Below are 10,120 nucleotides of genomic sequence, written 5' to 3' on the forward strand. Positions count from 1 at the left end.
ATAATACGCTGTATGCTCTCCTGTTCAACAACACGTTCAACATCAGATAACAAGATCAAACTCAATATATATTTCAAGACAAACTATTCATCATCTCTCCATCAACATGTCAACCCAGCAAACAGCCAAGACCCAATATGTACAGGCTTCCAATGGAGCCAAGTATGCCTACCGCCGCATTGGAGCAGCAACAGAAACTCCTTTGCTCTGCTTGGGCCATTTCAGGTCTACAATGGATCATTGGGACCCTCTGTTGATCAATACTATTGCAGCGCGTCGAAATGTGATTCTCTACGATTATCCTAGCGCTGGTCGAAGCACTGGGCAGGTCGCTTCAACAATCCGCCAGATGGCTGCTGATGTACACACTTTCCTCGGCCTCATTGGACTCACTGAAGTCGATATTCTAGGTTTCAGCATTGGTGGAATGGTAACCCAGCTCGTCGGACTGAATGCACCGTCTACCATCAATGTACGGAAGCTTATTCTTTGCGGCACCGGTCCCAGCGCTGGACCAGAGTCGGTTCCTACTCCAAACATGGCTGGCGTTTTGGAATACTCTGGAGCCAAGCACATGGAGTTGCCGCAAATGCGAATTTTGTTCTTTCCAATGACCAAAGAAGGAGAGTATGCTGCTCAGGGTTATTGGGAGAGAATCCACGAGCGAGGCGTCGAGAGCTCCGGTGAAGAGCACGTGAAATTTCTCAGCGACGGACTGACTGATGGAGGCGACGGAATGAACACAATGCGCAACGGTATTACCGAGTTCTTTACGCCGGAGACCTCTCAAGGACTCAACGGATCCTATGATAGACTCGCGGATTTGAAGATGCCCGTTCTAGTAGCAAACGGTCATGTGAGCTTCCCTCGCCACTTTAACAAAGCCCTTATGCTAACATCTATTTATCTCAGGATGATTATATGCTCCCCACTGTCAACAGCTGGGTGATTCAGCAAAAAGTGCCCAACGGAACGCTCATTGTTTACCCGCGAAGTGGCCACGGCTTCCTCTTCCATTTCCCGACCCAATTCGGCAGTGATGTGCTGAACTTTTTGGAGTCTTAAGTGGCTGATTCAATGGGCTACTTTTGGCGATTGAGAGCGTTATTCGTGGGTTTCTTCGAGAAACCACTGCAATAGTCGCTTAGATTCATCAAAGTTTTCGACGTTGGAGAGCCATATTCTACTTTGGAAGAGGGGAAATACTGTATCTCTGTTCACGGACTACCTTGCAATGTACTCTATGACTTCAAATACTATCAATCTTCACGTGAAATTGTGTCTGTTAGAAGTTGATGTGGGTATGGCTGTATCAAAGGAGAGTCGTTCAAAATGATGCTGTGCTCAACCAACGTTTACCCAGAAGTGTCTGATGATATCCCTAGATGAGATAGGTCCAACTGTGATAAAGCTGAATTCGAAGCAGCGGAAGGCTGGGAAGCAGTTGCTGGACTAGACATTTTCCCAGAATGGAGACACCCGTACTCAACTTACCCTGAACCAATATTCCGATCGCAAGCATTGGGCTAAAAATACTTGCTAGACGGGATATATATCATCATGATGCATACAAGTTTATAGTACAGCACATATATTTCGATGAATCACAAGAGTTGCCTGTAATCTTGTAAACATTGTCTTTCGCTACTGTATGAACTATTACCTTGAGTATGTTGTCCAATCCAAAATGATGCAGAGGAGGAAGCAGAATTCCACCCAGCTTAGGTCTACTCCCATGAATTCTTTTTACAGTGAATCTTTTATGGACACTATTGTTTATACTAAGTTTCCCGCTTGTTCAGCTCGTTTTTAAGTGTAGTTCACGAGGAAGCCTCAGCTGTGAGACACCGCCACAAATGTTCATAGAGACCTTACCAAATGTGATAGAGCAAGGGTCGTTGGCATCACAGCCTCCCTGCGCGGTAAAATGGGGCTATGCAGTTCGTCCAGACCCTCGTCATAGGGCTGAAGCCAATAGTGGCAGTATTGGCGTCATCGTGAAGCGTTCTCTTTCAGTTATTGGGCCGGCATTATTAACCTTCTTAGGACTTTCCAGTTGTCCGAGGCTGTTGCAACAAAGGCATATATGACTTTTCATTGCGCACTTGTCATTTTCCTACCGGTTGCGCCCTTGAACTAGGATCATGTCACGCGTACGGAATTTATTTACCAATATCGTTAGCTACAGAGCTCGTAGGCTCAGCTTCCCTGCTTGCAGCAAGTGATTCAGCCTACCTAATGCGGCCGCAGGGTATTATTGCTCCATATTCCAGCTCCAAATCCACCTGGCTGCATATTCGGCGAATTGTGAATAGCAGGAGACAGTGGTCAAAGCTGTCACATTATGTTCCAATGTGAGAGGTTATTTGATACATGTATCAGAAGCCGATGAAAGCGGCGGCTTTTAGGGATCGGGCTTTGACTTACACCAATGGGTTCTACATTATTCCACAAAAGCATCAAACCCTACACCTTGTCGGAATATTATGAGAAAACACGTAGGCTTGTATGAGTTGAGACATCAAACCATGCTGAGTAAACCAAGTGAGACGCAAGCGCGGATAAACTCCACGAATGTCTTAAAATTTATACATTTTGCTTGAGCGTAACCGCTCTGATATAAGAGTTCCAGCACTGGCGCCTATAATTTGTCCCCGTCCATTGACAAAAATCACGCTCTATACATCAAGGTAAAAGAAAGAAAAGAAAAGCCAGCCCCTCCTAAGCTAAAAAATACTATATACACCGTGTAAATTCTCTCTTTTCCCCGTCCTCATAACATAGGAAGTCGGTATGCCATTGCGTGTTTATTTGTGGCGGTATGGTTCGTATGCCGTATTTGTGTTATCGAAGGTGGGTGCGGGTGCTGTGGTATGACCTGTGTGAGAGCCAGAGCCAGCTCCCATATCAACCTTTTCGTAGCTGTGCTGCGGAGAAGAGCGAGGAGCTGAAGAGCGGCCCGAGCAGCAACAAGAGCTGAAGAGCCACAGGACTGAGCTTGCCAGGGATAACGCAGCGGCGAGCCATGATGCGGCAAAAAGGTTGCCGCCCAAGTTGGCCTTGACACCGTATTCTTTGAGGGAGGAGTTGAAGACACCGGTCAAGACTACAAACAGAGCGGTTGAAGTAATGCTTGCAGCGAACATGAAGATGGTTGCGACCTGTAGAGATTTGTTAATAAAACGGTACGACAGATGCTCGATTGCGACAGATTTAGACTTACCACAGCCACGACGGTTGTAGCCAGGCTTCCAATGCGGCTGAAAATGGCCGAAAAGCCAACAAGCAGCTGAAGACAGGTGGTGGCAAAGGCAAGGACGTATGAAACAAACATCCAGTGAGACACCTTTTGGTAAGTCTTGAGCTCAGACTGGAGGTGCGTTGGGAGCAAGTCAGGCACGCCGCTGATGTTCAAGTGCCAGACCTCCAGCGGGTTGAACCAAAAGCTTCCCTTGGGCTTGCTGCAGAAGTCGACGTTAAATTCGTTGTGTTCCTTGTCTCCGGAGCAATAACCGAAGAGACCAATGTTGTAGAAATCGCGTAGTTCGCCGTCCTTCTCCGCCTCCTCCATAGCCGCGGCAAGCTCCTCGGTGGCATTAGCATTTCGCATAGCGGTTGAGGTGAGGTTCAGCAGCTGGTCGCCGAATCTAGTCGCTTCAACGGCCGTGACATTGGAGAGATCGGCCTATGGTAATTAGTCAGAGGATTCTACGCAGATAGACGCCATTCGAAATCTGCGACGCAAGGCAAGAAAACTCACCCTCATAAAATACAGCTTGTTTAGTGTAGCTGAATCAGAATCCGTGGAACCGATGCCCACGAAAATGATGGCAACTAAAGCACCTATCGTCCATAGATATGGCACCGCGATGCACGCGATACGACCTCCCTTACCCATTTTTGAATAGAAGACAATACGACAATGGCTAAAGATTTGACAAAGAAAGGAAAGGAAGGAAAGTCGACGCAGACGGGCTCGAGTTTTGCCAATATACTTATGCCACGCTCTGGCGGGAAGCGGCTCCAAACATACAAAGCAGGGCGTGCGTAGAGTAAGTATTAGTTCTGTAAGCCCGCAAATAACATGGAACTCTTCAACAGAAAAGGCCGTTTGCTATAATAAATGAGCCAAGGCCAACTGTTCGAGCGCCAATGCACAGCAAACTCCTAATTAGCAATCTAAGTATAAATTTAGAATCAGCCTAGAAGCGGGCCGGTCATCATGGGCTCAGCCACGCTGGCATTAGCTATCTGACAGAGTGTGGAGCAAGACCCTGAAGCGAGTCGACAGGGTTGCATGCCTGGGAAGAGCTTAGTATGACACGGTCGAAGAGCTTAGTATGATTGTGGTTAGGAAGCTGACAGCTGCGATAGGGCGGAAACGCTCGTTTTCTGTTCCTGGAGAGGTGCCAGAGGTGTGCCGGTGTTGCAGATGAGCCCAGCTCTGAGCTTACAGTTGACAAGATCGTCAGGGATCAGCATATATTGTTTAGTAAACCATGCCGGTAAACAATTTCGCGGAGTTCATCACAGCGAATAGTCCTGGGAATAGTCCTGGGAATAGCTTTAACACCGGACTCTTTCGTCGGAGTTTGATCCCAGAATCAGACCAGACTTGTTGAGCCGGACCCATTCGTACAGCGTGAAGAAGCCAGCACACTATTTTTCTCTAGTGTCTTCCTTCCCCCGCCAGATTCGGGCGGTTCTTTTGGAGCTCCGTAAATCTGTTGGTGCTCATGATACTACGGCAGTTATTATGGTGCGAAAGGTGTAGTGTAGGATGCAGGAGGATCCATATCAGCCCAACGGCACATTGCCGAGTTTGTCCGTGCTTGTAGATGCCTGTTCATCACATCATATGCCTGCCGAACTTGCCCGTGCTAGCAGATGTCTGTGATCACGTCAAGCGCCCGCATAGGCGTTTAGAACTCGATTCTAGCTGTACTCTAGCTGTACTACTATTATATATTTTGTCTCTTTCTTGATATTTTGTATCTATTTCTAGTTGACTCTCTATTACAGTTTGTCCGATGATTGGTAGTGAGGTCCCGAGTGCAGAGTCGACCCAATGCGTTCATGTGCCAAATCAGCATCGTGTACTCCTTAGCTCGGGGTGGTTGGAAATAGAACGACACACAAAGCAACAACTAATCATGTGAAATTACATCAAGTTCAGGACCTAAACTAGCATTCCTACCGTGTTTTGAATACACATCTGTGTAAGCACCCAACTTCACCGCAGCTTTGGAAAGTTAGGCTGTGTTTGCGGGTCGCCGTCAGCCCAGACAGGGGTGGGCTGTGTGAACTCCATTATGCCTCGATTCTTAGATCTCTTTGGGGAAAGCGCTGCGCCCTAAAAAAAGAAAATGGCCTTGATGGAGTCGACCTATCCTAGCTTGATAGTGAGGCTCTGAGTTGGTGGGCTGTGTGCGGCAAGTTCAGATAAATATTAATATTCACGGGGGCAAGCAAAGCTCAACTCCATAAACAGCCAAGTCAAAAAGAGAGTAAGAGTATTACCACAAACACTTAAGAGTAGTGTCGTGGCTCTCTAATCCTTTTCTCTCTCTTCTCCTCTCTCCATCCAGCATTGTTTTATTATTTTTGTGCAGCGGTTTGTCTTTATTCCTTTTGTCTCCATAGAAGTGATGGCTTGGTTATCACGCCTCTCCGCCGTCGCGGCTCTCGCGACAACGGCACTCGCCGCAGAAGCATCAACATCATCAGCAAAAACTCCCGCTGCCGAGCCTTGTGCACAGATTGCCGCCTTGGTGAAAAAAGATGGTCAGTCTTGAATCTGTTGGCATTGTCTCTGCATCACATCGCCTAACACAACGCAGTGAACCGATTTTCAAGTGAGCTTGGACTTGCTTGCTTGGAATCACTACCTTTCAAGTCCGACCTCGCAGTGAGCTTCGTCGACGACTACACCAAATATCTTCAATGGCAATCCACAAGCGAGATTCTGAGAGGTATGTCTTGTCCTTTGTCCTCTTCTTTCCTGTAGCAGGGTCTAATAGGGCATATCTAGATCCGCCCAAAGGCTCCGTCTCCTCCACCATCGACCTCTTTGGTGGCATGGCAAACATTCGTGATAGAGCATCCGCCAACCTGTACAAGTCCCAATACGACTTTGACCTCGACTTGACCCATCTCATTGGCTTTGCAAATGATGGCCATCTCGCTCTCACGCCGTGTTCATTTGGCGCCATTGCCTGGCTCAGCCCTCTTTCTTTAGTTTCACTCTCTACTGATGGTGTTGCTATTCCCAAACTTTACACGCTATGTAAGTACTCATGCATCTATATATGTACCTTCCATCCCCATGGCCAGATGCAGTTGTCTAACCAAGTATGGCAAACAGCGGACGGCGAACTCCTAGCAGCCGGAAACACAGACGTATCCCCTGTGATACTCATCAACGGAGTTGGTGCCGAGGTGTATATCGAGGAACTCTCCGAGAATGTCGGTCTCCAGGACGCCGATGCTCGATATAACTCCATGTTGGCCAACGTGCCCATTGGCCGCGATGGTTCGGAGAACGATGGCGGCTTTTCCTTCTTCCAATCATTCCCAGGCGTCCACGAGTTCAACGTGACATATGGCAACGGAACTCTGGCTTCTTACCCTCTCAGCACAGGCATCCTCACAGCCCTCGGCGGCTTCACTTTCCAAACTGGCGAGGCGCTGTGGGATGCCATCTGCGACCCCGCGTCTGCTAAGCCCTCGAAGAAGAGGTCTGTCGAAGACATTGTCAAGAACATAAAGCGAAGGGATGAGGCAGCACAGGAGAAAGCCGCACCCGAGACATACCCCAAGCCCGTTGTCAAGGATCCCTTCAACCTGTTGATCGGATACTTCCCTGATGATACGGAGCTCAAGGACGTTGCTGTCCTGACTGTGCCTACCTTTTCGACGGCGGGCGATGGCCTCCCAGATGACCAGGTTAAGAACTTTGCTCTCGAGGCTCAAGATTTTGTCAAAAGGGCTCTCGCTGCCGGCAAGTCCAGGATCATCATCGACGTCACCAACAACGGCGGTGGTGTTGTCGACTCGGGCTTCGGTTTGGTCAGCGTCTTCTTCCCCAACATGACCATCTTCTCGGCAACCCGATTCCGCTCTGTTCCTGCTACCCAGTTTATTGTCGAGACCGTCAGCCGCGTCAAGAATCCCTCCGACAACTTGCTGCTGACTCAATTCGGCTTCTTCGTCCCCGAACTGGTCCAGCCAGACCAAAAGACTACGTTTAAGACCACGGAAGAGTTCCTGGGCCCCTTTGAAACATTCGGTGTCCCCTCAACGGCCATTGTCGCTGCCAACGATTTTGACGAAACCGACCCGAACTCCGCCCCCATCAACATCTTTGGTCTTGGAGGAGGCCTCAATGAAACGGCGCCTCCTTTCAAGCCCGAGAACATTGTCATTGTAAGCAACCATTTCTCCCCCTGATATTTCATCGTTTACTAACAGCTACCACTAGCTCACTGATGGCCAGTGCTCCTCAACCTGCACCATCTTCATCAACCACATGATTCCCTATGGCGTCCGTGTTTTCGCCGCTGGTGGTCGCGCCCAAAACGGCCCCATGCAGGGAATCGGTGGTGTCAAGGGCAGCCAGGTTCTCGAACTTGAAAACATCTCACAGCTTTACGACGAGGCCAATGAACTTGTTCAAAACGCCACCGACGCCAAGAAGCCTCTGTTCACCGAAAAGGAATACTCCGTGTTCTCAGCTGCCATCCCTCCTCCCCTGGACAAGCTTCCCTTCAGAGTCAGCTCAGGATCAGTCAACTTCAGAAACGCATTTGCTCCATTCAACGACCAGGTCCCCACCCACTTCATCTACCAGCCCGCCGACTGCCGCCTGTTCTACACCGCTGAGATGCTTGGTAAGCCTGAATTGCTCTGGGTGAACGCCGCAAAGGCCGCCTGGCACAACGGTGCATGTGCCTTTTCGGTCGCGCCTACAAAGCCCATCAAGTCTGACGACGATGCCACCCCATCCTCTGGATCCGTCAAGTCTGACCCGACTACTACGGCGGCTCCTCAGCCAACTTCTACACACTCTTCGGATGACACTCCCGCGGCGTCCAGTGACACATCGTCTTCGAAGAAGAAGACTCTGTCTCCAGCCCACAAGGCACTTGGCCTGCTGCTGGCCATGGCCGAGGGACTGAGGCCCCAGGACTAAGGCCGCAGTAAATGAGTTGTTTGTTTTAGAAAAAGGATGTTTACCCAAATAGATTGGGCTTGTATATAAAGATTTCATAGTTACCGGATATACCATTTCAATTTTTAGTTCATTTTACAATTGTAACTCTTGATAGCTCACATTTTCTCGTATTGATTCCCGTATGGTTGTATAAAGGATCTCGTGACACGTGTACTCAACATTGAGAAGCAAGTAGTTTGTAACAGTACACAAGTCATGTCTTATCTTCAGTGTTCTTGGGATATGAGATCTACACAATTAGCTCCTTAGCTTATTCTGAGGCTCTCAACCAGTTTCTACATCACAGCCTAACTTATATCAACTCTAGTGTTAATCAACAATTCCGACATGTAGAGTACTTCTGAGCCTCTCGCCATTATTGCACTTAGGAGTAACCATCTTTCGGAGTTCAATTGCCAAGGCCCTAGGACATGTAGTGTGCATGTAGTACTGAAGCTAGCAGCCCACCACATCCCGCGCCGATTAATTTCTTGGAGATGCTGCGCCAAGTCTCTGCCGAGTTCCTTTCCGTGATCTGTGCCTCGTGGTAGCGCCAAAGCCACAAATGAGGCACAATGGAGAATGCAAGGGGCGAATAGAATATTCCTCAACGTCACGATTTGATATGACAAACACTCTGTATGAAGGAAGAATTATTGTCCAAGGCCAGTTAAGCCACACACATTTAGCCAAACGAAAAGGACTCAGCATCTCGAAAACTGGCCGTGTATGAATAAGACTCCAAACATAGGGGATTGCGCCAAGTGCCAAGTTAGACTACGGACGAATACGTGGTTATTAATCCCTAGGGCCCATATCATTGCGTACGGCAGTCGGTCCCGCGAAGCCGCCGTGGGGGAGCCAAGAAAGATGCCGAGAAACGACCACAAGCGTCATTGCATACGCTACCAAAGACGGGCTTTTCAACGATCACAAAGACTGGAGTTATACTTTGGAGAGCTCGCTTTTGGAGTCCCCATAGCTTCTATTCGAAGACGCCAACTCAGCCTTCTCAGCCAAAACTGTGGATCCAGATTTTCCATGAATCCGCGTCCTTGATTGCCTCCAGAACAACCAGTTTCACAGCACTTTTGTGTGTCTTGAAGCGACTCGTGGTGAATGTAAAAAGCATGTGTAGCTCGGAGCAATACCCCGAGGTGCAGCAAAGACAAAAAGAATTATTGAAGGCTATTTGAAGCATGACCAAGGAGCTCTTGGTGGCCGTCCTATTGGAACGCTTCCATTGTGCACGAATCCTGGTAAGCCCAAGTGTTGTGCCGCCTGGCATGTGGTTGTGTAGCGTCGGATGCCACCCCAACCATGGGAATATGGTCTAATCTGGAAGCTAAATGCAAAGGCATGAATACGGATGGAGGAGCGCTCCCTTGCTGTTGGCTCTGGAGGGTGGAAGGATCGGCAGCCATATGACCGAAGCTATCTCAGTGCTTTGATACGTGTATGTAGCCAACCTTGTTTTCTCTTCTCCTTATAAATCACCTCTTTCATCCACCACGCAGACTTGAGAAAATACATTCAAAACCTCATGACGAGTAAAAAATCCAATAGTGCTCCATCCTCGTCAACAAAGTGTCCTTTCTATCCTCCCTCCTCATTGGCGGGTAAATCCAAGCATACAGTAAAGCCACCGGCATCTCGGCAACGCTCCCAGCGAAGGCATGACTCCATCCCCCACACCCTTCGGGCTGTTTTAAAGCGAGGCCATTCCCCAGCCTTGGCCCAAAAAGTCCTCCTTAGCCGTCTTGAGCCGTGCGTAGGTGCGGGGATATCAGCCTCTATGCGGGGGGAGTCTAGCTGGGGAAATCAGGGAATCAGCTTCGCGCGATTTGTCCCTTGCCCTTGAAAATGCGGAACCACCTGGGACACGGCTGGCTCTGGGGATATGGGGTC

At 48.9% G+C, this 10,120-nt stretch overlaps 3 protein-coding genes across 3 annotated transcripts; 2 read left to right on the forward strand and 1 right to left on the reverse strand.

Annotated features, from left to right (window-relative positions):
• Positions 1 to 106: 106 nt before the first annotated feature.
• Positions 107 to 1,065, forward strand: M431DRAFT_85865 (hypothetical protein; the record flags this gene model as incomplete). The annotated part of the gene is made up of 3 exons (XM_024923609.1): positions 107 to 472; positions 629 to 856; positions 913 to 1,065. The coding sequence occupies 3 exons, from the start codon at positions 107 to 109 to the stop codon at positions 1,063 to 1,065; spliced, it is 747 nt and encodes a 248-aa protein (XP_024774130.1).
• A 1,501-nt stretch (positions 1,066 to 2,566) lies between these two features.
• On the reverse strand, positions 2,567 to 4,058 carry M431DRAFT_142324 (hypothetical protein). Its single transcript, XM_024912640.1, has 3 exons — positions 3,761 to 4,058; positions 3,224 to 3,685; positions 2,567 to 3,161 (listed from the first exon to the last, which is right to left on the reverse strand). Exons 1-3 carry the CDS (start codon positions 3,896 to 3,898, stop codon positions 2,808 to 2,810), a joined length of 954 nt encoding a protein of 317 aa, XP_024774131.1. The 5' UTR covers positions 3,899 to 4,058; the 3' UTR covers positions 2,567 to 2,807.
• Positions 4,059 to 5,468: 1,410 nt separating this feature from the next.
• Positions 5,469 to 8,278, forward strand: M431DRAFT_115039 (hypothetical protein). The gene is made up of 5 exons (XM_024911922.1): positions 5,469 to 5,784; positions 5,841 to 5,972; positions 6,032 to 6,286; positions 6,365 to 7,425; positions 7,481 to 8,278. Exons 1-5 carry the CDS (start codon positions 5,649 to 5,651, stop codon positions 8,189 to 8,191), a joined length of 2,295 nt encoding a protein of 764 aa, XP_024774132.1. The 5' UTR covers positions 5,469 to 5,648; the 3' UTR covers positions 8,192 to 8,278.
• The last annotated feature ends 1,842 nt before the right edge of the window (positions 8,279 to 10,120 follow it).

This window comes from Trichoderma harzianum, assembly GCF_003025095.1.
Source record: "Trichoderma harzianum CBS 226.95 unplaced genomic scaffold M431scaffold_6, whole genome shotgun sequence".
Classification (NCBI taxonomy): domain Eukaryota; kingdom Fungi; phylum Ascomycota; class Sordariomycetes; order Hypocreales; family Hypocreaceae; genus Trichoderma; species Trichoderma harzianum.